Here is a 27,794-nt window from a genome sequence, read left to right as displayed (position 1 = left end):
GTGTTCACTGAAGCACTATTTACAATAGCCAAGACATGGAAGCAACCTAAATGTACATCTGCAGAAGAATGGATAAAGATGTGGTACCTATGTACAATGGAGTATTATTCGGCCATGAAAAAGGATATAATGCCATTTGTAGCAACATGGATGGACCTAGAGTTTATAATATTGAGTGAAGTAAGTCAGACAAAGACAAATATCATACGGTATCACTTATATACGGAATCTAATAAAAATGATACAAAAGAACTTATTTATAAAACAGATACAAAAATAGATTTTCAAATCTATCTTATGGTTACCATAGGTGAAACTTCTGGGGGATAGAAGAATTGAGTGGGTGAGGATAACATATACATACTACTGTATAAAATAGATGATTAACAAGAACCCACTGTACAGCACAGGAAAATCTACTCAATGGTGTATAATAACCTATATGGGAAAAAAGAATGGATATATGTATATATATTTATTTATTTGTCCTTTTTTTTTTTTTTTTTTTAGGGCCGCACCTGAAGCATATGGAGGTTCCCTGGCTAGGGGTCAAATCACAGCTATAGCTGCTGCCCTGCACCACAGCCACAGCAACACCGGATCCTTAACCTACTGAGCGAGGCCAGAGATCAAACCTGCATCCTCATGGATGCTAGTCAGATTCATTTCCACTGAGCCACTATGGGAACTTCAAGAATGGATATATTTATAAATATGATTGATGACTGATTCACTTTGCTGTACACCTGAAACTAACACAACATTGTAAGTCAACTATATTCCACTAAAATTAAATTAAAAAAAAAAGCCATTTGATGGAGTTCCTGTCATGGCACAGCAGAAATGAATCTGACTAGGAACCATGAGGTTGCTGGTTCGACCCCTGGCCTCGTTCAGTGGGTTAAGGATCCAGCATTGACGTGAGCTGTGGTGTAGGTTGTAGATGCGGCTTGGATCCCGCATTGCTGTGGCTGTGGTGTAGGCCGGCAGCTACAGCTCTGATTAGACCCCTAGCCTGGGAACCTCCATATGCCATGGATGTGATCCTAAAAAAAAGCATTTTAAGGAAAAGGAAAAAAGTGTTTTCAGATCCTCCTTTTTTGATAATCAACTCTATCTAGAAACCTAGCATTTGTCCAAACTATCAAATAAAAATTTTTTTTCAGTTCAGGAAAAGCCTCTAAGTCCAATTATTTCCAGATCTTCAAAATGGATGATGATTCTCTGCCATAGAAGGGGGTTCCTTCTGGTCCCGGGGGCTTGCTCTGCCTTTGTTCACTGAGACGATACAAGATCTAAACATATGGCCTTCAGGCCTGTGTGTTCCATAAGGACAGCTGTTTCAACAGAAGAGAAATGTCTCAGGTGGGCTTTCTTTGTCAATTTTTAGTGAATCGCCACCCAACCAGGGTCTGAGCATAAATTCACGAGTCCCAGGAGCCCCCGTACATGCTCCTGTGTTGAGAGGAGAGGAAATGGGGAAGGGGCGGGGTTGCTGACTGCTGGCGAATCTTGCAAATTGGAATCTTATTCTCAACCTGAGCTAGGAAATAAATTCACATCCCTAATTCATCTAATTAATTAAATGAAGACACTGTAGCCCTGAGGAGTAAACAGAATAATTGAATAAAACAAACTTTAAACTAACAGGAATTAGGCAAGACATGTTTGTAGGTTCTAGTTTGGCTAGATGCTAGATGTCATGCCTGATGGGGAGGAAACACCACTTCCTTTATTCCACAGACTGTAACCTTTTTTTTCAAAATTATAGGTGATTTACAATGTTGCGCCAATTTCTGCTGCACAGCAAAGTGACCCAGCATATATATATACATATATATATATACACACACACACATACATTCCCTTATATTATCTTCCATCATGGTCTATCCCATGAAAACTGGATATATTTCCCTGTGCTGTACAGCAGGACCTCATTCCTTATCTATTCTAAATGTCATAGTCTGCATCTACTAATCCTAAACTCCCCATACATCCCACTCCCCGCCCCCTCCCCCTTAGCAACCACAAGTCTGTTCTGTTTTGTCTCTATGTCTGTGAGTCTGTTTCTGTTTTGTAGATAGGGTCATTTGTGCCATATATATATATTCTTTTGTTTTTTTTGTCTTTTGTCTTTTTAGGGCCATACCGACAGCATATGGAGGTTCCCAGGCTAGGGGTCAAATTGGAGGTACAGCTGCTGGCCTACACCACAGCCACAGCAACGCCAGATCCAAGCTGGATCTTCAACCTATACCACGCGCATGGCAACCTGGATCCTTAACCCATTGAGCGAGGCCAGGGATTGAACCCACAACCTCATGGTTCCCAGTCAGATTCATTTCCACTGCGCCACAACGGGAACTCCATTTGTGCCATATCTTAGATTCCATGGATAAGTGATATCATATGGTATTTGTCCCAGACTGTAATCTTGACTTCATTTTACAAATGACACAAATCCTCCTGGGAGGTAGATTATAGCTCTCAGCAGGCCTTCACTGGAAACCCAAGAATGCATGTCAGACCCAGGCCACGTCTTCATTATCCTAAAGCAGTGTCAGAATCACCCCAGAACTCCTTCAAGCTATGAACCCTTGTCACCCAGGTAGCTCTCATCTTTGTGCTGAGGGAGGGGCAAGGCTGTCCAGGTCATTATCATATGTCCCCCTCACCCTGTGTCTATGCCATTGAAAGTCACTCTCCCATTCTCAATGTGTGGCCACTTGTTCTTTATAATCTTCCTGTAGTAATCCAGCCATCCTTCTCATTTCTTCTCTTTATCACTCTCAGAGCATCCTGCCTCCAACGAACCATGGAGCCAGAAGCCCTCAGGTATCTTCTTCTGCCCTCTCCAGCACAAAGCCAGGTGCTCAATAGGCAAGATACTCCAGACAATTTTCTTGGTTATCTTGTCCTTTTTTCAGTATGAAAGTCACTTTCTATTCATTAGCCAGTTTGATTCATTTTCCAGATTTTCTCCTCCAGGATGAAGAGCAGGGTAATAGCACCCGATTCAACATACCCTGAGGGGGGAGTCAAAGACGACTGTCGCCACAAAAACACATGCATAGATCAATGGAATAGAATAGCGAGCCCAGAAATAAACCCACATGCCGACAGTCAATTAATCTTCAACAAAGGAGGCAAGAATATCCAATGGAGAAAAGACAGTCTCTTCAACAAAAAGTGTTGGGAAAACTGGACAGCTGCATGTAGATCAGTGAAGTTAGAACAGTCTCTACACCATACACAAAAATGAACTCAAGTGGGATTGTAAATTGGTGCAACCACTGTGGAAAGCAGTATGGAGATTCCTCAGAAAACTAAACACAGAACTACCATTTAATCCAGCAATCCCACTCCTGGGCATCTACCCAGAGAAAACCACGACTCGCAAAGACACATGTACTCCGATGTTCATTGCAGCACTATTTACAATAGCCAAGACATGGAAACAATCTAAATATCCATCGACAGAGGAGTGGATCAAGAAGATGTGGTACACATACACAATGGAATATTACTCAGCCATTAAAAAGAATGAAATACCAGCATTTTTTGCAACATGGATGGACCTAGAAACTATCATGCTAAGTGAAGCCAGCCATACAATGAGACACCAACATCAAATGCTTTCACTGACATGTGGAATCTGAAAAAAGGACAGACTGAACTTCTTTGCAGAACAGATGCTGACTCGCAGACATTGAAAAACTTATGGTCTCGAGAGGAGACAGTTTGGGGGGTGGGAGGATGTGCCTGGGCTGTGGGATGGAAATCCTGTGAAATCAGATTGTTATGATCATTATACAACTACAGATGTGATAAATTAATTTGAATAATAAAAAATTAAAAAAAAAACTGAAAAAAAATAAACTCAATGTGGCTGAAAGATTTAAGTATTGGACATGATACCATAAAACTCCTGGAAGAGAACATAGGCAAAGTATCCTTGGAAAAAAATTGCAGCAACATTTTCTTAGGTCAGTTCCCCAAGGGAAAAGAAAGAAGAGCAAACATAAACAAGTGGGAGCTAATGAAACTTAAAATCTTTTGCAAAATAAAAGAAACCATAAAAAAAGACAACCTACAGAATGGGAGATGTATTTGCAAACAATGGGACGGACAAGAGGTTAATTTCCAAAATATACAAACAGCTCATATAAATCAACACCAAAAAAAAAAAAAAAACCAAAAAAAAAACAACCAAAAAACCCCAAACAACCCAGTAAAAAAAAAAAAAAGGGCAAAAGACCTGAATTTACATTTCTCCAAAGAAGACATGGCTAACAGGCACATGAAAAGCTGCTCAACATTTTATTAGGGAAACACAAATCAAAACTATAATGAGATACCACTGCACACTGGTCAGAATGGCCATCATTAGTAAGTCTACAAATAATAAATCCTAGGGAGGGTGTGAAGAAAAAAGAATACTCTTTATACTATTGGTGAGAATATAAACTGGTGCAGCAACAATGGAGAACAGTATGGAGGTTCCTTAAGAAACTAAAAATAGAGTTATAAGATCAAGCAATTCCACTCCTAGACATATATCCAGAAAAGATGAAAACTTACACACCCCAATGTTCATAGCAGCATTATTTATAATAGCCAAGACATAAAAGCAACCTAAGTGCCCGTCGACAATGAATGGATCAAGAAGATGTGGTACATGTGTACCATGGAATATGAGTCATAAAAAGGAGTGAAATATTGCCATCTGCAGAAACATGGATGGACCCAGAAATTATCAATACTGAGTGGAGTAAATCAGACAGAGAAAGCCAAATACTGTATGTTATCACTTATGTGTGGAATCTAAAAAATAATACAGAGAAAACTTATGGTTACTAAGGGGGAAAGGGATGGGAGGGATAAATGGAGAGGAAGGAATCATCAGACACACACCACTATACACACTATAATAACCAACAGAGATTTACTGCAGAGCACAGGAAACTGTATTCACTATCTTGTGATAACCTGTAATGGAAAAGAATCTGAAAAAGAAGAGATATGTATAACTGAATCACTTTGCTATGTGCCTGAAACAAACACAATATTGTCAACTCTACCTCACTGACCTAAAAAACTAAAGTTGAAACAAAACCAAACAAACAAAAAGACAGCTGTGCCCAATTAAATCTTAGGGAGAATTCAGGGACCAGAGGATCCGAGTGATGAAAAGTTTTGGGGAAAATCCATAACTGGATGGGAGGAAGACTCCAGACTGAATTTTACAGATAGATTAAAAAAAGAATCTTTAAGGTACCTAGAAACCTATAAAAAGTGAAGACATACAGTTTCTTTCATTATTCTCTAGATATTGGCCTCTCCCATCGTCAATTAAAAAAACGGCATCTGTTGTGTATTTCCTTCATCGTTCAACCTCCTGAGATTTCTGGATACTCAATGTTCTTCACACATATCAGTCTAGATCTAACTTTATCTTTAAATACACAGGTCTGTTAATGGACCTTCGCATCATTTTGGGGAGGCGTGATATGTGTCAACACACATGTGAGGTTTACTGAGTAAAAAGCATTTCTTATAAATAGCGTAGAATATTATTCAGTCACAAGAAAGAATGAAACCCTGCCCTTTGTGACAACTTGGATGGACCTTGAGGGCATTATGCTAAGTTAGAGAAAGACAGATGCTGTGTGATCTCACTTATATGTAGGGTCCCAAAAAGCCAAACTCATAGAAACAGAGATGGGATGGTGGTTACCAGGGCAACTGGGGAGATGTTGGCCAAAGAGCCCAAACTTGCAGTTAGAAGATGAATATATTCTGAAGATCTAATGCACAGCTTTGCATAGCCAACACAACTGTTAGCAACTTCCAAGTGGCTAAGAGACCAAATCTTAAGTGTTCTCACACAAAAAAGAAGTAAGAATGGGGTGACATGATAGAGTTGTTAGCTAAGACTACAGGGGCAACTGCACTGCAAAACATAAATGTATCAAATGAATACATTGTGCAACATTTCATGTCAATTATTACATCTTAATTTTTGTGAAAAGCATTTCTCAGCTATAACCCAAACATACACATCAGCTTTGATTACAGCAGGTTTTCAGGTTAATGTTCTCCACTTAATAAAACTAGGGTATAAATCAAATACTAAATCAACCCACAAAGGACCAGGCACTATTATTTATTTTGAGAGGGAAGCAAGTGCCCTCCAGGCAGGGCCTCCTAGGCCCTACTCAGGATTTTGTTATCTTTCCTAATGAAAGAATTTAAGCAGGAGAATTCTAGGATCTTATTTGGGTTTTGAAAGATTACTTCGGCTATTGGATTTAGGATGAATTTAAGGCAACAGAGTGAACTGAGGAGCCCAGCTGGCAGCAACTGTAGTATCTGTTCTCAAAATAGACAACAATTAAATACGTGAAAGCCACACAAATCAATCAATCAATCTATCAACCTACCTACCTATCAATCTATCCATCTATTTGTCTATCTATGCATCCATCTATGTATCTATCCATCTATTCATCCATCTTTCTATCCATCCATCTATGCATCCATCTATATATCTATGTATCTATCCATCTTTCTCTCTATCCCTCCATTTGTCCATCTATCCATCTTGTCCACCTATCTGCTTAGAAAACACATACACATTATATATTCAATTGTCTTGGACACCCAGTGGAGCGTGAAAGTTCAGGGGGCCAGTGCAGCCTGCCCTTGCAGCGAAATCAGACTTACCTTCCTCTCGCTCCTGTGTGTTGGCGGCTTCCTTCTCAAGCTGTGTTCTGCAGGTGGAGGCTGAGCTCACCAGCCTACCCCCGGGCAAACTCTGCAGGGCTAATCCAGATAAATGCAAAGGCAGGCCTGCAGTTGAGATGCCCAGCAGGCTGTGCTGGAAACTGCTGGGAAGGCAGCCCTTTCCTCCTCTCAGAGCCTCAGCAGCCATGCTGCTTCCTTTCTGTCCAACCTTGGTTTGTGGTTCAGTCCCTGAGTGCTCTCAGACAAACGTGGCCCTCCAGGCTCATGGGAGCCCTGAGATGCATTATGTAGAAAGGCCTCATCCTGGCTTTGTCTTCCTGCTTAGGGAAAATCCACTGTCTGCCCAGCTGCACAGAGGAGCACAGAGACATGAGCAGACAGAATATACCAAAGCTGACGGTAAAAACGCCATTGTGAGCCTGTGGTTCACAAGGCCACCAGCTTCATAGAACAGAGGCAGTTCTGCTTTCCCCCCTTTTCTGAAGGTGAAAGGAGCAGGTGGCCTTGATTCAGCATCATCATCCTGAGAAATGGTCATTTTTCTGAACCCCCGGCTTAGTAGGAAATGCTTCGAAGTTCCTGACAATGAGCCCCTGGGGCTCACTGGCCATCTCCCCAGGCCAGGAGCAGACAGCTTGCCACAGCCTTGCCAAGGCACCCCCTTGAACTTCTCGAAGGTGCTTGCTGGGAAAATGCTCAGCCACGAACATTTCCACCTGAGACCTCCTTATGTTCTCGTGCCCCAAAGAGCTCAGGACTCTGCTGTCTGCCTGTCTTTGACTTGTTAAGTCTCTGTGCTTGACATTCCAGAGACAAAACCTACCAGATGATGTTGAACTTGGAATGTGAACTTCAGGCAGACGAATCTCACCTAGGCTGGGGCAGGTCTTGGAAAGGAGTGGATCCTGGAGGGATAACAAGCCTCGTTGTCTGGTAACCTTTGCTCTGAGGTGTGATGCTTACGAAGGCCACAGTTAATGTTGTAGGTATTTATGTCATATTGTAATACTTCAGAAGTGGATGCAGTGGGAGGGGACAGAGTGTCACATGAAGGTCTAGACATAGGTATGCCTGGGGGTAGCAGCTCACCCCTCCTCTTCCAGGCCAGAGTTACAAGAGTCTGAGATACTGATGTCCTTGGTGCTGGTGAGGGAGGGGCTGAGAGGGGCCTGGGTGGTCCCCTCGGGCCATGAGTTGTCTCATCCAGGTACCCCAGAGTGTGGAGGTCTGCCACAAGTGCAGGCTGCCGCAAAGATGGTGGGCATGCATGGTCCCAGGCCAAGCCGGCATGCATGCCCAGCTGTCCTGCACCTGAACCCCCAGGGAGGACCTCTCTCAGATGGATTTCTTTCTTTTTCAAAAAATTTTTTTGCCTTTTTAGGGCCACACCCACAGTATATGGAGGCTCCCAGGCTAGAGGTCAAATTAGAGCTGCAGCTGCCAGCCTATACTACAGCCATGGCAACGCCAGATCCGAGCTGAATCTGCCACCTACATCTCAGCTTGTGGCAATGCTGGATCCTTAACCCACTGAGCAAGGCCAGGGATCGAACCTGCACCCTCATGGATACCAGTCGGGTTTATTACTGCTGAGCCGCAATGGGAACTCTTTCTCAGCTGGATTCCTGCTCCTGCCAGGGATCTTCTGGGACACAATTCCTTCCACAACCCAAGTACTGTGGTGGCTTTTTCCCCTGCCCTGTGTTCTGTGCCTCTCCAAGAATCAGCATGTCCTGCACAATGGCTGCTTTTCAAAGGCCCAAATTAGGAATCCCTCAGAAATTTCGAAAGGTACCTGTAGGGCATATACTTGGAGTAACAGTCAGCTTGACTGGCTAAGAACAGGGAGAATATTCCGTGGAAGAGGAGGCATGGCTTTTCCTGGCTTTTGCCATACCTGAAAGGGAATTGGGTCAGTGGGCCTGCCTGCCTCCTGTGGATTCAAACCATCAGCTCCCAGGGGACCGCCACCGGGGCTTCTCCAGGCTGCAGTTTATGGCATATGGTTGCTTTGATTATTATCACCTCCCCCCTCAAAAAGCAGACACACTTGTCACTTAATATGTTTTCACGTAAAGAATAAGAGCATTTCGGAGCTGGAAGGACCTATATTACAGTTCTGAAAGCATCCCTACATTACAGGTGAAGTGAGTGAGGCCTGGGGGTGGAGGGACGCACCTGAGGTCATGCCTACTCGTAAGGGGGTGTACCTCACATGCGGCCCCCACAGGTCCGGTGCAGACACTGCCCTGGCAGGAATGGATCTCAAGCGCTATATTTTGAATTCAGACCAAGGTGTCAGGTCAGTGTTCCATTTTTGCTTAACTGTAGTTTCTTTTAGAGAGCTCTTGAGAATGTGTATTAAAGGATTCTGGGTCTTTATTGCACACACCTCATCTGAGCAGATAGAAATTAACTTGAAAAACAATACACAGGGAATGAAACCCAATACCTTGTAATCATCTATAATGGAAAAGAATGTGAAAAAGAAAATGGATGTACTTATAACTGAATTACTTTGCTGTTCACCTGAAACTAACACAACGTGTACATCAATTATATTTTAATAAAAATTTTTAAAATTATTTTTTAGTAGTTATTTTCCCAATACAATTTTTTTCCTACTGTACAGCATGGTGACCCAGTTACACATACATGTACACATTTTTGCACATTATCATGCTCCATCATAAGTGACTAGACATAGTTCCCAGTGCTACACAGCAGGATCTCACTGCTAATCCATCCCAAAGGCAATAGTTTGTATCTATTAACCCAAAGCTCCTCAACCACCCCACTCCCTCCCCCTCCTTCTTGGCAACCACAAGTCTATTCTCCAAGTCCATGATTGTCTTTTCTGTGGAAAGGTTCATTTGTGCCATATAGTAGATACCAGATATAAGTGATATCATATGGTATTTGTCTTTCTGTTTCTGACTTACTTCACTCAGAATGAGAGTCTCTAATTCCATTCATGTTGCTGCAAATGGCATTATTTTGTTCATTTTTTATCTCTGAGTAGTATTCCATTGTATATATATATATATACATACGACCTCTTCCTAATCCAGTCATCTGTCAATGGACATTTGGGTTGTTTCCATGTCTTGGCTATTGTGAATAGAGCTGCAATGAACATAGGGGTGCTTGTGTCTTTTTTAAGGAAAGTTTTGTCCGGATATATGCCCAGAGTGGGATGGCTGGGTCCATATGGTAGTTCTATGTATAGATTTCTAAGGTATCTCCATACTGTTCTCCATAGTGGTTGCACCAGCTTACATTCCCACCAACAGTGCAGAAGGGTTCCCTTTTCTCCACACCCCCTCCAGCATTTGTTATTTGTGGACTTATTAATGATGGCCATTCTGACTGGTGTGAGGTGGTATCTCATGGTAGTTTCGATTTGCATTTCTCTAATAATCAGTGATGTTGAGCATTTTTTCATGTGCTTGTTGGCCATCTGCAATAAAAATTTTAAAAAGAGAGACACACATGTATTGCCATAGAAATATGAGCTGTCTCTACTTCTTTGCTAAAGCAGATAGCTACATAATGCCTTGAAACTGTCTTGCAACAAAACTACCTTTCATTGACGATGTCTTGAACTTGTGCTATTGAATGTATGCCTATGAATTTGTGCTAGTGTGATAACTTATTAATAAACAACTTTTATGTATAAAAATACTTGGTTATTTTAAAAATAAATAAATAGATAAATAAATGGATAGATAAATAAGTAAATAAGTAGTTAACATCGGCGGGGGGTTGGGGGGAGAAAAACAACAGATTCTAAGCTGTATGTGCCTTGGAGACAAACAGCTGGCCCTTCCTTTACTAGCCTCCCCTCCTCAATCCACACCTTGGATGTAAAGACAAGAGCTGCTACTTACCCACCTTACATTGTACAAGACACTACACGTACTTCCAACCCCCATCATAACCTTATGAGATAGAAACTACGATTCCCATTTTACAGATAACTAAACTGAGGCTCCCAAAGTTTCAATGAGTTACCCCAAATCCCACAGCTCAGATGAGTGGTAGAATTCTATTTATCTGATTCCGGGGCTTTTCACATTTCCACAGCATACATTTCCAATGTATCTTGAATACATTGGCACTAGACTTTTTTTTTTTTTTTTTTTTTGTCTTTTGTCTTTTGTTGTTGTTGTTGTTGCTATTTCTTGGGCCGCTCCCGCGGCATATGGAGGTTCCCAGGCTAGGGGTTGAATCGGAGCTGTAGCCACCGGCCTACGCCAGAGCCATAGCAACGCGGGATCCGAGCTGCGTATGCAACCTACACCACAGCTCACGGCAACGCCGGATCGTTAACCCACTGAGCAAGCGCAGGGACTGAACCTGCAACCTCATGGTTCCTAGTCGGATTCGTTAACCACTGCGCCACGACGGGAACTCCGGCACTAGACTTTTAACCACTTGAAACAATCTGTTTTTCTTTTCTTTTCTTTTTTTTTAAGGCTGCATCCAGGGCATATGGAAGTCCCAGGCCAGAGATTGAATCCAAGCTGCAGCTGCACTCCTGGTGGGATCCTTTAACCCACTTTGCCAGGCAGGGATTGAACCTATGCCTCCGCAGTGACCCCAGCCACTGCAGCTGGATTCTTAACCCACTGCACTGTGGTGGGAACTCCACAATCTGTGTTTTAAACCAGATGTGTAAAAACTTCACATTTAAGCTTTGTGTCTTCTGAAGGTGTGTCTTAGGAGCACAAGATTTAACTGTCAAAAACTATTTGGAAGCTGTGAAAGAGGTTTAAGGTCACTGTTATCATCAAGATGAAAGTTGTCATATATATTATATACATATGACAGATAAGTAAACCAAGCTGTTCTTTATACTCACACACACACACACACACACACACACACACACACACACACACACATTTTTAAAGCAAAAAAGGACCTTCAAAACTACCTAGTCAATCACTTAATTTTGTAGATGAGGAAAGCAAAGTGGAGGACTCAGTGACCTGGCTGAAGCCTGGAGCTGCTGAGACCCAGAGGTGAGCCCAGAACCTGCCCCCGGCCGATGGTGCAGATATGGCTTTGCATCCCAGGGCCCCATTAAAGCCACAGCCTCCCTCCCATGCAGACAACCCATCTAGGGGCAAGCCCAGCCCTTATCTACCTGCAGAACTCTCCCTCGGATTCCGGCAGCAGGAGCGAGGCCATGGGGTTCTTCAACAGATCCGCCACCACGGGGTCCTTGGGAGTCACATAGAAGAATGGAATGCCAGTGCTGTTGTTGAAGGGGCCATCACTGATGGGCAGACAGTTCCCAAATGGCAGTCCTGGCATCTAACAAACACCAAAAAAGGCCTTTTTAAGGCAGGTTGTGGATGGACTTGAGCTGGGAGCTCAGTCTGTATCTCTGACTAGGAAGTATTCCATCAGGGAGGTGGGGGCAGCGTGTCTGAGGTTGGGACAGGTCATAAATGAAACCTAAGTGGTCCCAATCTATCCACTTCTTCCAGTGATGGCTCCAGAATTTTTATAGAGGAGCTCAGCAGTGGCATTCTGTACAGGATGGTTGGTTGGGGAATTATTTTATTTTACATTTTTTAAAGGCCACACCTGGGGCATATGAAAGTTCCCAGGCCAGGGGTCAAATCAGAGCTGCAGCTGCAGGCCTACACCACAGCCACAGCAACACCAGATCTGAGCCGCATCTGCAAACTACACCACAGTTTGTGGCCCCACCAGATCCTTAACCCACTGAGCGAGGCCAGGGCTTGAACCCACATTTTCACAGACACTGTGTCGGGTTCTTAACCCACTGAGCCACAATAGGAACTCCAGGGGCATTATTCTTGAAGTTGCAGGTACACAGCAAACACACACCATTTATTAAATTGAAAGTTATTTTGGAGAGAGGCAATGAAATTTATAAATGGGTTGAGGCGGGTGCTAAAACCTTTCCCACAAGCTTCCCCTGGGAGCCCCACTGCCTCCACCACCTCCCCCCAGAACTTGTGGCAACTTTCAGGATAGAATTTTAAGCAGTAACCTAACATCTTAACTGGTCCTTGGACTCAAGGAATTTTCTGTTATTGTTTCCTTTATTTTATTTTTATTTATTTTGACTTTTTGCCCTTTCTTGGACCGCTCCTGCGGCATATGGAGGTTCCCCAGGCTAGGGGTCCAATCGGAGCTGTAGCCGCTGGCCTACGCCAGAGCCATGGCAACGCAGGATCCGAGCAGAGTCTGCAACCTACACCACAGCTCACTGCAACACTGGAACCTTAACCTACTGAGCAAGGCCAGGAATCGAACCTGCAACCTCATGGTTCCTAGTTGGATTCGTTAACCACTGAGCCACAATGGGAACTCCTGTTATTTTTTCCTTTAGAATTGCCCTACTTTCTCATTTATTAGTCATCTTTTTCATGGTAATCAATAACATTTTCATTCTATAATTTAGCAACTTATGGGAATTTAGTTTTTTACCCCTTTTAGCTTCAAGGGAGACATAGGCTAAACCAATTTTTGCCCATGATCATCCAGTAGCGTGTGTGAAATTCTCAGACACATACACAAATATTTCTTAGGTCTTTCCCAAACCCTGTTGGGTCCAGCCTCTTGCATTCTATCTTTACATGTTCAGGGCTGTTTTTGTCTTTAAAGTGTCACATAATAACGGTGTGTAGAGTTGTGATAAGGGGTGGCTTTAATCTTTTAAGAAAACCCAATGTTGGAGTTCCCCTTGTGGCGCAGTGGTTAACGAATCCGACTAGGAACCATGGGGTTGAGGGTTCGGTCCCTGCCCTTGCTCAGTGGGTTAACGATCTGACATTGCCCTGAGCTGTGGTGTAGGTTGCAGACGCGGCTTGGATCTCGAGTTGCTGTGGCTCTGGCGTAGGCCGGCGGCTACAGCTCCGATCGGACCCCTAGCCTGGGAACCTCCATATGCTGCAGGAGCGGCCCAAGAAATAGCAAAAAGACAAAAAGAAAACCCAATGTTAAGAAATCCTCCAAAATGGTAATATCAGTCACTCCCAGATCTGATTTCTCAGCCAGTCACAAACTGGCTAGAGCCATGTTTTGCACACATGCCAGGCAGAAGGTAAATGTTCTCTGAAATGATTGGATTTGCATTAGATGTCAATATTGGAAAAGGGAAGTCAAAATACCTTGAATACATTGGCACTAGATGTTTAATTGCTTGAAGTGATCTACGTTTGAAACCAAGATCAGCTTCATATTTAAGTTTTGTATCTTCTGAAGCTGTATCTTAAGAGAATAAGATATAACTGTGAGCAATTTTTTTTTTTTTTTTTTTGTCCTTTTAGGGCCACACCTGTGGCATATGGATGTTCCCAGGCTAGGGGTCTAATTGGAGCTGCGGCTGCCAGCCTACACCACAGCCACAGCAACGCCAGATCCTTAACCCACTGAACGAGGCCAGGAATTGAATCCGAATCCTCATGGATACCTGTTGGGTTTGTTAACACTGAGCCTCAATGGGAACTCCAGAGGAATTATTATTATTATTATTATTATTATTATTTTGTCTTTTTGCCTTTTCTAGGGCTGCTCCTGCGGCATATGGAGGTTCCCAGGCTAGGGGTCAATCAGAGATGTTGCTGCTGGCCTACACCAGAGCCATGGCAACACGGGATTCAAGCCGCATCTGCAACCTACACCACAACTCATGGCAACACCGGATCCTTAACCCACTGAGCAAGGCCAGGGATCGAACCTGCAACCTCATGGTTCCTAGTCAGATTCGTTAACCACTGAGCCACGACGGGAACTCCAGAGGTATTATTATAAAAATATTATAAAGGAAGTTCAAGATCACTGCCATTATCAGAATAAAGTTGTCACACACACACATATATATAAAGAATATATATCTATTCAAAGATATATATATATATATTTAAAGAAAAAAAGGACCTTCAAAATTACCTAGTCAATCACTTAATTTTATAGATGAGGAAAGTGGAGACCCCAGTGACCTGGTCTCAGTCTCAGGGCTAATGAGACCTAGTGCTGAGCCCAGAACCTGGTGCTCCCTGTCCAAACATTCCATAAAATAGTTATTATTATTATTATTATTATTATTATTTTGCATGAAGTAAATAGGAGTTCCAATTACTGCCCTGTAGTAAAACCCTTACATCTATCTTAGCCCTATTAGCTTTCTGGACAGTGTATACTTAAGGATGTTACGTCTTCATCAGGTTATCTACATCATTTCAGCTTCAGGTGGAAGCCTGTCTAACAGGTGACTAAAACATCTGTGAACTGAGCCATCAAAAGCTGTAGCTGATAACAGCGCTGTCACTCCAACATTTATGCACTTCGCGAAATAAGCCTGCTTTCCAGAACAATTCTCCAATTCTATTCTGTTTTAAATGTAAATTTCTCTCTAAGCCCCGGTGTTGTCTTTCACTCAGTCCTCGCTTGGATTCCATGTCTGTAAGGGACGCGGCAGTTCGCGTCTGCGGGCGGGGAGGGGCTGCCCGCGCTACCTGGTGATGTGAAAGGCGGCTCTGGCTTTTTTGTCCACTTTCTGGTCGGGCGCTGGTTATTTGTACGCCTCTTTAGCCATCTCAAGACCCCGCTTTGGTCCCCATCCACCTGACAGGAAGCCTGCGTGTCGTCCCTCACCACCACCCCCCGTCCCTGTTTGCCAAGGTACACGAAGCACAATCTGGTTCTTTTAAGTGCACGATGCCCACGTCCCATCCAGGACCTCCCCCTGCTCCCCGCGCGCACGTCTGCTAAACCTGGATGCGAGCTCGGGAGTGGCCCGAGCCCCTCCCTGTCCCCTGGGTGTGCCGGGCCGCCGCGGAGCACGCACCTGCGCACAGCTCGCGGCCGGGTGGCTTACCTTCTCGTGCGCGGACACGGTAGCCAGACAGCCCCAGGCGCTGGCGTGGGCCAGGAAGCGGGCGGTGCCCGGGCGCAGCCTCGCGCCGCCCTCGCGCCGGTAGGAAAACATCCCCGGAGGCTCTGGGGGCGGCCTGGCGCCGGCAGCGCCCACTGGGGGCGGCAGGTGTGCGTCCTCCTTGTGCGCCGAGGCCGGGAAGCTCCGCTGCCAGATGCTGCCAGAGTCCTCCAGCATCGTGGGCAGCGTCTCCTCGGTGGAGGCGCTGTCCAGCTCCTCGTCCACCTCGTTGGTGACCGCCCAGGACACGGAGCTCACGATCACGTAGCCCGCGGCTGGGGACAGTAGGACGCAGCACAGCAGCCAGCACAAGCAGTGCCCTGGCCGCTGGCCTCGGCGCCCAGACATGTTGCAGAGAGCGCCGGCCCCGGGGACCGCGGGCAGCGCCCCCCGGCGGCGGACCCGTAAAGGGACCCACTTCCCCTGCCGCAAGTGAGCGGATGGGGCCCTGGGGCCGCCCTGTCAGTCGCGCGAGTGGAGAGGTGGGGTTCCTGCACGCACTGCAGACCCGGTGCGCAGTCTTCACCGCGCGCGGGGCCCGAGGATGCGCTCCTTCCTCGCTGGTTGGCGCGGGTTCTGCAACCAGACAGGGGGACGTTCAGATCCTGGCTCAGTGCCCTCCTCCACTCCCCAGCTATGTGGCCCTGTCAAGTCACGTAACCTCTCTGTGCCCGGTTCCTTCATTCAGAAACGAAGAAAATAGTATTTACATCATGGGGGTGAGGGATGGGAGGATGAAACGGGTTAATATTTGGAGAGCCTTAGAACAGAGTGTAGCGTGGAGTGTTATGTGCAAGGTAGGGATGGTTCTCTTTTCACAGAGGAGGGAGCTGAGCAAACGGAGAAGGTAAGATTAGCACCAAGTCCGTCTGAGACCAAAGGCCATCCTCTTGCTCTGTAAGGACCACGACCGTCTTACATTTTGCTGTGTGAGACGCACTGCTGCAATGTTGAGGGCCTTGCCGCCAGTGCACCTAAAAGCAGTATCACATTGTTCACTACATATAAACTACAATAAAGAGGAGGCAGCACCCAGAATGTAGCCAGTGTGGGGTGGCAGAGGATTGTATGAACCCTCACCATTTAAACACATTGTCTAACTTTTTTAAAATTAAATATTTTTTTAGGGCTGCACCTGCAGCATAGGGAAATTCCTGGGCTAAGAATCGCAGCTGCAGCTGCCAGCCACAGCCACAGCCACAGCCATGATGGATCTAGGCCACCTTCTGTGACCTATGCCTCACCTTGTGGCCAGGTTCTTAACCCACTGAGCTAAGCCAGGGATCAAACCCCTATCCTACCTAGTTGGGTTCCTAACCTACTGAGCCACAACAGAACTCCCACATTTTATTATTGATGGAAATTTGGCATGGTTCCAGTAATCAAGTTTTATGAACAGTCTTGTATTCTGGTGTGTTGGCCTCTTGGATGCCCTGTCCCACTTCCTCTCCACTTCTCTGTTTTCTCCAGTTGTTGTGCGTAACCAGCTGATGGCAGTGCAGACAGCCCCAGCTCACCTCATCAGTCCACACACCCCTTGCTTTCTGCCTCCGCCTCTGTGCCAGCTGCCTTGTGGGACATGGAGTAGGGTTCCCCCTGAGCAATGTGAAAACCCAGGAGTGCTGAACCGTGACACCCCATTGGGACAACCTTTGACCAATGGGTGCAAAAATACAGAGGATAAACACTCCCCTCTTCCAAGTCACAAGTGGATGATTCTTTCCTTTCCTTTCTTTTTTTTTTTTTTTTTTGCTCTTTTAGAGCTGCTGCACCCATGACACATGGAAGTTCCCAGGCTAGGGGGTCCAATCAGAGCTACAGCTGCTGGCCTATGCCACAGCCACGGCAATGCCAGATCCAAGCTGCATCTTTGATCTACAACACAGCTCACAGCAACACCGGATCTTTAACCCATTGATCGAAGCCAGGGGATGGAACCTGCATCCCCATAGATACTAGTCAGTTTTGCTTCTACTGCACCACGAAGGGAACTCCACAAGTGGACGATTCTGAAGGTCACTCTATACAGTTCCTCAGAGCATCTCCAACAGGATTTGAGCCCCTGTTGCTCACAGTGGTAACTAGCTCAATGATGCAGCCTCAGAATGGCTAGAGTGACCCCTACATGCAAGTCCTCTTAATGGGCTCAGTTCCTGGGAGGAAGCTGAGCTCAGGCACAGGTGCATACACACAAGCATTCTCTAGACTACATACCTGCAGCGGAGTTGTGGGTTCTGGGGTACAAGTAGGTTTCATTTTGTTATATAATGTCACACCAACTTTGAAAATCATTTTACCAGTTTATTGCTACCATCAGTGTATGGGAGTTCCTACTACTCCATATCGTCATCGACACAGATTGTTGAGGGGTTTTCTGACCTCCACCCAAATCCAGTGGATGAGTAATGATACCCCATTTTTATTTTAACAGCTAATATGATTGATCACCTTCTCATACATGTATTGGCCAGCTGACATCCTTTTTTTGTGAAATACCTGTTAATGTCCTTTGTCCATTTTTATTGGGTTGCCTGTGCTTTTTTAGTATTGATTTGTAAGAATTAATTGTATTTTCTATACCAGGCTCTCAGTGTACAAACAGGTCACAAACTGCCATTGGCTGGTCGCGATGGTTAATTTCATGTGTCAACCTGAATGGACGAAGGGATCCCCAGATAGTGGGTAAAACGTAATTTCTGGGTGTGTCTGTGAGAGCTTTTTTTTTTTATGGTAAAAGATATTATTCACATTAAAGATACCATTCAACAAACAAAAAATTAGTTTAGTGTATCAATTGCCCCAAACTTTATTGCCACTTTGTTTAACCGTAACTGTGGAAGCTAAATGCATTTGTATGCTCAATATGGAATTATAAAACTAAAATGTCAACTATTTTCTTCTTCTCTTTTTTACCAGAAAGCAGATTCATCTGACGAGGTAAGACTCTTTCTTTCACCTGAAAACTTAGCAATTAAATATGTATTAAAATGCTAATCTGGATTTCCCTTTGTGGCCCAGCAGGTTAAGAAGCCTACTAGTATCCATGAGGATTCAGGTTCAATTCCTGGCCCTGCTCAGTGGGTTAAGGATCCTGCACTGCTATAAGCCTGTGGTATAGGTCAAAGATGTGGCTAGGATCTGGCATTGCTGTGACTGTGGCATGGGCTGGCAGTTGCAGGTCTTATTGGACCCTTAGCTTGGGAGCTTCCATATGCTGCAGGTTGTGAGAGCATTTTTGGAAGAGGTTAGCACTGGAATCAGACTGACTAAAGAAGATCGCCTTCACCAAGGTGCATGGGTTTCATCCAAACCTTAACGTCCTGAATGGGACAGAGAGGCAGAGGAGGGAGGATTTGCTCTCTGCCTGATTCAACATCCGTCTGCCCTTGTTCAGCTTCTTGAGCCTTCAGACTCAGGCTGGGACTCACCACAATGGTCCCCGGGTCTTCGAGTTGTCAGATTTGAGAGCCCTCCCCAGAAACCAGATCAGCTGGAACCTTGATCTTGGTTATCCCAGCCTCTAGAAGGATGAGAAAATAAGTTTCTGTTGTTTTAGCCACTCAGTCTGTGGTCTTTTGTAGCCATAGTAGCCCAGGCAGATGAATACAATCCACTTACTGAAATTTAGTTTCTCCAGGATTCTATTGATGGTGATTAGTATTGTTTTCAGGTGTTATTTATTATGACTCAATATCCTTCTGCGAGTCTTTTTGTGAATATATATTTTCTTTCCTTTGAAGAAATACCTAGGAATAAAATCACTGGGTCATAGAGTAGGTATATGTTTAACTTTCTACAAGACTATTGGTCACGCACTGTTCGTTTGTGCCCCTCAAACTCTTCGTTTGTGGTTGTGAAGTTCTAACCCCAAATGTAATGGTACTTTGGAGAATGGGCTTTTGAAAGGTAATTACGGTTAAATTAGGGTCTTGGGAGTGTGGCCATCATGATGGGATTAATTGCCTCATGAGAAGACAAAGGGACAGAGTTCCTCTAGACCCCAGCCCTGCTGTTATATTTTTAAATTATAGTTGATTTACAATGTTGTGTCAATTGCTGCTGTACAGCAAAGTAACTCAGTCATACATATGTATACATATACATTCTTTTTCTCATACTATCTTCCATCACTTTCTATCCCAAGAGATTGGCTATAGTTCCCTGTGAGGTCCTACTGTGCCCCACGGTATTTCTGCATTGAGGAAAGCCCATGGAAGGACATAGCAAGAAGGCACATGTCTGCAAACAGGAAGAGAGCCCTCATCAGGAATCCATCACCTGGCATTTTGATCTTGGACTCCCAGCCTCCAGAACTGTGAGAAGTACTCCCTGAGGTCGCTAAATTTTGCATGAGGCCCTATCACTTACAAAACAGGAGCTGTTTTGAACTAGGACTTGGAGACTTGACTGAGTAACGTTTTCCATGGATTTCAGATTTTTTTATTGTAAACCATCCTGAACCATTCTGTGTGTGCTATTACAGAAAAGGAGCCCCCCACTAGCGCATACTAAGTTCAGTTGCAGGAAATTGGTCATTGGTATATGTACAAGCAGATTTGACCTGTAACGGGAGAAAACGGATTGCAGATCTGTTGCTTACATCTTACTTCCCACGAACAAATACTTTGTCAAGAACAGTGAGAGTCACGTAGTCAAAGGTAACAAAGCATGATTTAAAGTTTGGGGCTGGACCATAATGGAAAAGAAGAAAAGAAAATGGAGAGAAAGACAGGGAGGGAAAGAACTGAATTACTTTGCCAAACAGCAGAAATGAATACATTATAAATCAACTCTACTTCAATAAAGTAAACTTAAAATGGAAGGGGGGGGAGAAAAGAAAGAAAGAAAGAGAGGAAGGAAGAAAGAAAATTGGTGCTGGAAATGTACAGATGAGCTCAGGATATCATCTCAAGTCAAAAAAAAAAAAAAAATGAAGCAGCAGCAGCTAAAAAAGGACCAATGGATCATGTCAAAAGAGGCACCTTGAAAGGCCTTCCACTGTGAGAAGACGGAATAATTTGAGCATCAAAAAGAATAATGATGGCAATTTTAAAAAAACAACCCTTGGAGTCTCTGCTGTGGCGCAGTAGATTAGGGATCAGCCATTGCAGAGCTGTGGCTCAGGTTTGATCCCTGGCCCAGGAACTTCCGTATGCCATGTGTGTGGGGGAAAAATTAAAAAACAAATAAACCACCACAACAAAAACCTGAACACACATTTACTGTACTTCCCAGCAATTGCCCGCCTGGGCATTTATCCCAGAGAAATAAAAACATATATTACCCCAAAAAACCTCTATGCGCCACTGTTCATTCAGCTTTATGTGTAATAGCCCCAAACTGGAGAAAACCCAAATGTCCCTTAATATGTGAATGGTTAAACAAACAGCCATGTATCCATACCAAGGGATTGCCTGCCCCTCAGCATTAAAAAGAAACAAACTACTAATAAATGCAACATCTTGAGTGGATCTTAAGGGCATCATGCTGAGTGAAAAAAAAAAAAACACTCAAAGTTCACATCCTGTATGAATTCATTTATATAACACTCTCAAAGTGACAAAAGTATAGGGGTGGAAAACAGATGAGTGGTTGCTAAGGGTTCGTGATGGCATTGGGAAGTATGTGTGGCTATAAAGCATGAGGGAGATCTTGGTGGTGACAGTTCCATATCTTGATTGTGATGGTGGTTACACAAATCCACAGGTGTTAAGAGAGTCATGGAACAGGAGTTCCCATTGTGGCTCAGCAAGTTAAGAAGCTGATGCTGTCTCTCTGAGAATGCCGGACCTTGCTCAGTGGGCTAAAGATCCAGCATTGCTGCGATCTGCTTTGTAGGTTGCAGATGTGGCTGGGATCTGGAGTTGCTATGGCTGAGGTGTAGGCTGGCAACAGCAGATCTGATTCGACTCCCGACCTGGGAACTTCCATATGCCCCAGGTAGAGCCATTTAAAAAAAAAAAAAAAGAAAGAAAATTATAGAAGTATACATCCCCACTGCACCAATGTCAAATTCCTGCTTTTGACAGTGCAATCGAATTATGTAAGGTATAAATAGTGGGGGAAACTGGCTGGAGGGTACACAGGTCTCTCTGAGTTAATGATTAGAAACAAAAGCTAAAAGCAAATCCTCAGTGATCATCACCAGAAGTTGTTAGGGCATCCAATTTCTCTGAAGTTCACAGGGTCCCCCTGCCAAAGTGGCAATTTTAGGGAGGCTCATTCTGAATCTTTTCACTTCCACAGGGCAGGGAGATGTCTGCTTTCTTTGTTTCTGGATGATCCCTCAGGTTAACAAAGTACCTGGTAAAAGAATACATGCCAACCACTTAATCTGGGGACACATCATTGCATTTTAGATGAAATTTCTGTTTTTGGAGAAATCTGCTGACAGAATGTTAGTGGGCCTCTAACTCATCATATGGAAATTTAGGTTCCAAGATTTATGTGGGTGTAGCTATTATTATTACATGAAGAAAAAATTGATGTGCTTCTCTTGCTGTAAGTACCACACTGACAATCAGTGAGGTGCCCTGGGGAGATTTCCACCTGTACAAGGTCTCATTCCTACTCCAAATTAATGTTTCAGAAACTGCTACTGCCTCTATGCAGCACCAAGAATCAAATGTTCATGTTTCTTGTCAAGATAGGTTGCATGATGGCAGCGCTGTCAAAATGTCACAATAGGTGACTGTGGAATCTGTATTGATGATCAGGGTCTCACTGCCGCCTGGACAACCTTGAGTAGGTCATTTCCACTGGAAGACTGGGTCCCTCACAGAACATTTGGAATAATGATTTGAATTAGGAGTTTGGGATTAACAGATACATTCTACTCTACATAAAACAGATAACCAACAAGAATCTACAGTCTAGTACAGGGAACGCTACTCAATATTCTGTTAATAACTTATATGGGAAGAGAATCTGAAAAAGAATGGACATGTGTATGTATAACTGAATCACCTTGCTGTGCATCTGAAAATAACACAACATTGTAAATCAACAATCCTCCAATATAAAATAAAAATTAAATTAAAAAATGATTTGTCAATAGATAGAGTTGACCTTGACCAAGGGAGGTTAAAACTGATTATTTGATTCCTCTGTGTGCAAACCCTTCCCTAGGGCCCTCTCTCCTTTTCTTTGGCCAAGGCGACAGGAATACACTGATGCAAGGAGAGGCATCCCAACCTGCTTGTGTGTTTCCATTTCTGCCCTCTTGGCCTCTCGCTTTGCCAGGAGAACATGCTTGGGCTGGGCTGCTGGAGGGATGTGGGAGCACAGAGAGTGTTCTCACCCCAAGAGAGGTCATTCTAGACCTGCCAGACCCCACCAGCCAGTCAGGGACAGCAGATGGCTGAGCCAGCCCAGCCGAGGTTCGCCATGTCCAGCCCAGATTAGCAGAACCATCCAAGCGATCTGCAAGCTGGCAAGGGATAATAAATAAATGGCAGCTTTGTTCTCCTTCTCTTTCTTTTTTTTTTTTTTTTGGCCACGCCCCATGGCATGCAGAAGTTCCCTGGCTGAGTATCAAACCTGAAACACAGCAGAGACAATGCTGGATCCTTAATCTGCTAAGAATGGTGACACTTTTAAGCCAGAGAGGACGAGTTTGTTACTCTGTGGTAGCAAACTGATAGATGGTGCCAGCAGAAAACCGCCCTTGCCACCTGCTCTGTGGATTATTTCTGACTCTTGGATAAAAATCCAAGTTGGGGGGAGGAGCTGAGCACGTTCCTTTTCACTTTCCAATAGCAGAAGACCACCCGTGACCTTCAAACATGAGAACAATCTCTGTTCAGTAATGAAAGTGTCCAGTCCAGTGTAATAAGCACAACGTCAGGCTTCATTGAAGACGAGCGCTTTTCCCATCTCCCAGCTGGAGCTGTGTTCCCTCCCGAGGCCCTGGTGGGGGAGGTGGACGCGGGTGGATTCTTGGTCTCATGGGGGTGGAGGGTGGGCTCGAAGGGGGAGGGAGAAACAGAGATGAACCCGCAGGGCAGGTCCCCTCTCACACCACTTTTCAAAACCTCCTGTGCAAGGCTCAACCTCTCGCCCACCAGAAGCCTACAGTCCAATTTCCACATGTGGGCACTGACTTCTATGGTTTAAAAAATACATTGTCACATGCAACGTACGCAGAAAAGCAATCAAAGCAAATCCGAATTCTTGAAACACATTTTTTCCAAGGTCAACATCTGTAGGGCCACCCGCAGACCAAGAACTGGAACAGATGAGGGTCGAAAAAGCCCCCTTCCTCTCCTCTCCATTACTACCCAATCCCAACCCCTCTCTTAACTCCTAACCCCACAGATAAACAATTGGAATCATTTTCTTGGATAACCTGAGTGGCCTTTTCAAGGATGGAGTGCCCTCTGCTAGCTCTCAGCTAATCAGTTTACCCCAAACTATGCAAATGAAATTCACTGTTCCCAGACCCATAGACTTTGCCTTTGTTCCCTGACTTAGCCCCCCGCCTACTTAGATGTGAGCACATAAATGATAGGCAGTCACCGGACTGTGAGCCAAGGACTAAATGTCTCTGAATTGTGTTTTTTTTCTTTTTAGGGCTGCACCCTTGGCATATGGAAATACCCTGGCCAGAGGTCAAATCAGAGCTGAGGCTGCCAACCGACACCACAGCCATGGCAACCCTGGATCTGAGCTGCATCTATGACCTTCACCCCAGCTTGCAGCAACGCCAGATCCTTACACTGAACGAGGCCATGGATGGAACCTGCATCCTCACAGAGACAACATTAGGTCCCTAACCGGCTAATCCACAATGGGAACTCCCTCTCTGAGTTGTTTTTTGACAAATAACCACTCCCAGTTTATGTAAGGAATGAGATGACATATTCAATGAAGTGATAAAGGCTCTAAAAGAGGATGACTTTTTAAACCACGAAAGTGAATAATTCTTAAAGAACCTAGTGACAGAGTTCTGATGTTCCTTTAAAATTTATGTCATGTCTTAGGTTAAAGAAGATCAAAAAAATATTCTCTTACTTCCACTGATACTAGAAACCATCTTAAACATGAATTGTTAAATTCCTTCCAAGTACCATTATCAGTTATATAAAAATGGATCTGGTTTAACAATGAGCTATGCTTAATTTCAAGAGTCTTTAGGATTTTGCTTCTGAGAGGGGACAGAGCATCAGCTCTATGTCCTCCTTTGTTGCAGACACTGTTGAATTCATAATTCTATCTCACTTTAAGAAAGATACCATGTGAACGAAGCAAAGCTGGGAGGCTTTAATGGACCTGTAAGTCTAACAGCGCTAGCAGATAAAGTTTTTCTCTTCTGTTGCGGCGTCCGTGCTCACAGTACTCACCAAAAGACAAGCCAATACTTGGAGGAATGAGTTGTTGAGACAAGAAATAGTGATTTTATCCAGCAAGCCAGGTGATCAAGAAGAGGGTAGACTCATGTTCCCCCCTTCCCTGAGTTAGAATTCAGGCTCCTTTTCTGCTCAGAGGGGCGGGAGTAAAGCCGACCATTTCCTGGTTCCCATCAGCCTCTGGAGAGGATGTGTTCACTTCTTCCTGCAGCCATCCCCAGGTGGGCCTGGTCAGCGTGTTTCCTGGGACCTAAACAAGGGTATTTTAGCTCAATGCTCATTACCCAGGAGGCAGCTTCCCAGAGATGGGCTGTTAGGTAGCATTTAAGTTTACAGGCAACCGCCCTTTGGGGATTAATTTGTAATACAACACAAGGGTTCTTCCCTATTATGCGTCCTCACCGCCTGAGAAGACTGTCCAACAAATTCTATTCCGACTGCTGCCCTACCCCGGGGGAGAAAAATACTACCATGGGTCTTTGACTATTTGTATCAGTTTGTATTCTGCACATTTTCTCTTTCTTTGAAAATGATCCATATTTTTTACTACCGACAGGGTTTCTCAAATTTCTCTTAAGTCCCATAGAAATACTGGGAAAGAGCCAAAGAAAAGCAACAGAAGCAAAGATTATTCTCTAAATCCAGTTTATATGATGCATCGAAACCAACTCTTTGAAATACACATAAACAAGAAACAATGCTACATCTATTATGTACCTATAATCTTATGAATATGAAAGCTTTAGTTAGCATTTACCATATTTTTAAGAACGAAAAAAATATTTTTGTTTCATGTCTTAGTCAAGTAAATTATCTTACATATCAGCATTGCTTTCCCTAAAATAAATATTTTCAGAGCTTTGGGATACATCTGATATGTGGATCACAAATTTTTGTCCATCTTTCAGGGTTATGAGGGTTTCTTGTCCCAAAGGCAGGCTGAGTTTGATGGTGCTTTCGGTGGCCTTATCTTCCAGCAGTACCTGGATGAGCTGCAGGGGGGAAAGATTTGAAAGCAAAAGATAAAAAAGAATTATGCTATTCCCTGCTACAGGACACACCTTTTGAATTCTTCCACCACACTCTCACCCCACCCTGGGCCCCTACACTTCCAGGGGACCCTCATTATGCAGGGGACCACTCAGAGGCTGGCGAGGACTCTGTAGAAGGAATTGCAAACCCAGGATGGTGCAAGACAGAGGGAGGGGCCCTGGGGAGTGGGAGCATGTGTGCTCCCTTTAGGAAAAGAATAGGGGGCCTGTAGTCGTGTGTGAGAGGAAAAACAACTGTGCCGTTAAAGACATGGAGAGCCCAGATAAGCTCTGGAATGTCCCAAGGTCTTTGTGTGCTGATGCTCATCACCTTGGCTGCCTTCTAGATGGGCACTGATCCTGCTTCGAGAAGGCAGTTCTGAGTGACAAAATGGGCTCAAGTTTCCACACAGACCCTCCCTTCATCACCCATCAAATCACAGTAGGTAAGGGGGATAACCTGTGAAAACCATCGTTGGTTATGTGAACACTCTACTGGGTAATAACAGACTTAAAGGTTCACAGATTCTGATGTTGGCTTTGGTGCCAGCTCTCAGAGAGTCGCCTAGTTGCCTAAATGGGTCTTTTTATCCAAGAAACGAGGATAACGTGCCATCTCTCCTTTAGCTCTGAGGGTGCCCGGAAGATGGGCAAACCCTTGGACATGATTACTTTCAAACCGCAAGAAATGTATTTTCTTGGTCTGATTTCTTCAATAACTCCCCTCCCCCACTTCCCCATAAGCTAACATATTTTGATAAAGATGTGCACAAGATAACTTCAAATGCAGGGTTAATACAACTACATTTCTCACCTCTTCTCTCTAAATTCCATAACACCCATCACCAACTAATGAAAAGAAATTTTTCTTCTCTCTTTCTCTCAAAAGACAAAAATCCTATCTTCATCTTTACCCTATGACTGGAGAGTCACATTTTAAAATATTTTTGCCATGCTTTAATCCTTCAGTATACAACCTAAATTAAAAACTGTGTCATAGGTTTTAAAGAGGGAGTGCCTGTATTTAACATCAGTGTGATTTTTCCTTTTATTCTTAAACATGCCTTGGCTTCTTACTATTTGGAGCACCGCTAGAATGGAGAAGAGCGACAGATGGATGTGGCCGTGGGGACTGCTGATTTTAGTTGTTACCTTAGGTGCAAGGCAGTGCTGAATTGTTCAAAGGCAGCCCCAGAGGTGCAGCTGACTGAGCACTAACTTACGGCAGATGAGTGCAGATGGGACACAGAGGGTGTGCTTTTTGGTTGATGGTGAGTGCAAATGCTGAATAATGAATGCAATGAAAATCAGACGAGCATCACTTTTTGGTGTTAGATTGTCTAAGTCATTATAGCTAATTCAGCAGGCATGCATGAGCAGAGACGGGTTTAATTAATCTCTAATGCATACTGCCTTGGATTATCTGACATTTATCTGCTTATATTGCTTTATTAAGTAGTTCAATTAAATATCTAATGTCTTCTTGATTTCCACCAATTAAATGTAGGTCAAACCCCATTGCAAGGAAGTTCAGAGTGCCTAGGGGAGTGAGCGTTACGGAAAAGTGTTCAGATGAGGGGGTTTTGTTGGAGAAATAATAACAAGAACTAGGGTTGTGGGGACCTACTATGCTCTAAGAATTTTACAATAATTAATGTATTTAAACCTCATGACAGCCCTATGGAATTAGATATATTTATTTCCATCTTGTAGATGAGGAACAGATAAATTAAGCAACTTGCTCAA

At 44.1% G+C, this 27,794-nt stretch overlaps 2 protein-coding genes across 2 annotated transcripts in view; both read right to left on the bottom strand.

The window, feature by feature from the left end:
• The window catches only part of CREG2 (cellular repressor of E1A stimulated genes 2), a 59,546-nt gene extending 43,148 nt beyond the window's left edge, over positions 1 to 16,398 (bottom strand). The window contains exons 1-2 of the mRNA XM_003124874.4: positions 15,614 to 16,398; positions 11,903 to 12,072 (exon numbers count right to left, since the gene is read on the bottom strand). Of these exons, the coding sequence (XP_003124922.1) occupies positions 11,903 to 12,072; positions 15,614 to 16,018 (575 nt within the window). The 5' untranslated portion in view covers positions 16,019 to 16,398. The remainder of the gene's footprint in view (positions 1 to 11,902; positions 12,073 to 15,613) is intronic.
• RFX8 (RFX family member 8, lacking RFX DNA binding domain) overlaps positions 25,664 to 27,794 on the bottom strand; it is a 67,995-nt gene continuing 65,864 nt past the window's right edge. Inside the window, exon 15 of the mRNA XM_005662358.2 lies at positions 25,664 to 26,009. Within this exon, the coding sequence (XP_005662415.1) occupies positions 25,833 to 26,009 (177 nt within the window). The 3' untranslated portion in view covers positions 25,664 to 25,832. The remainder of the gene's footprint in view (positions 26,010 to 27,794) is intronic.

This window comes from Sus scrofa, chromosome 3 (assembly GCF_000003025.6).
Source record: "Sus scrofa isolate TJ Tabasco breed Duroc chromosome 3, Sscrofa11.1, whole genome shotgun sequence".
NCBI lineage: Eukaryota > Metazoa > Chordata > Mammalia > Artiodactyla > Suidae > Sus > Sus scrofa.
Note: the sequence above shows the minus strand (reverse complement) of the source record. Positions and strands in the feature narration are given on the sequence as shown.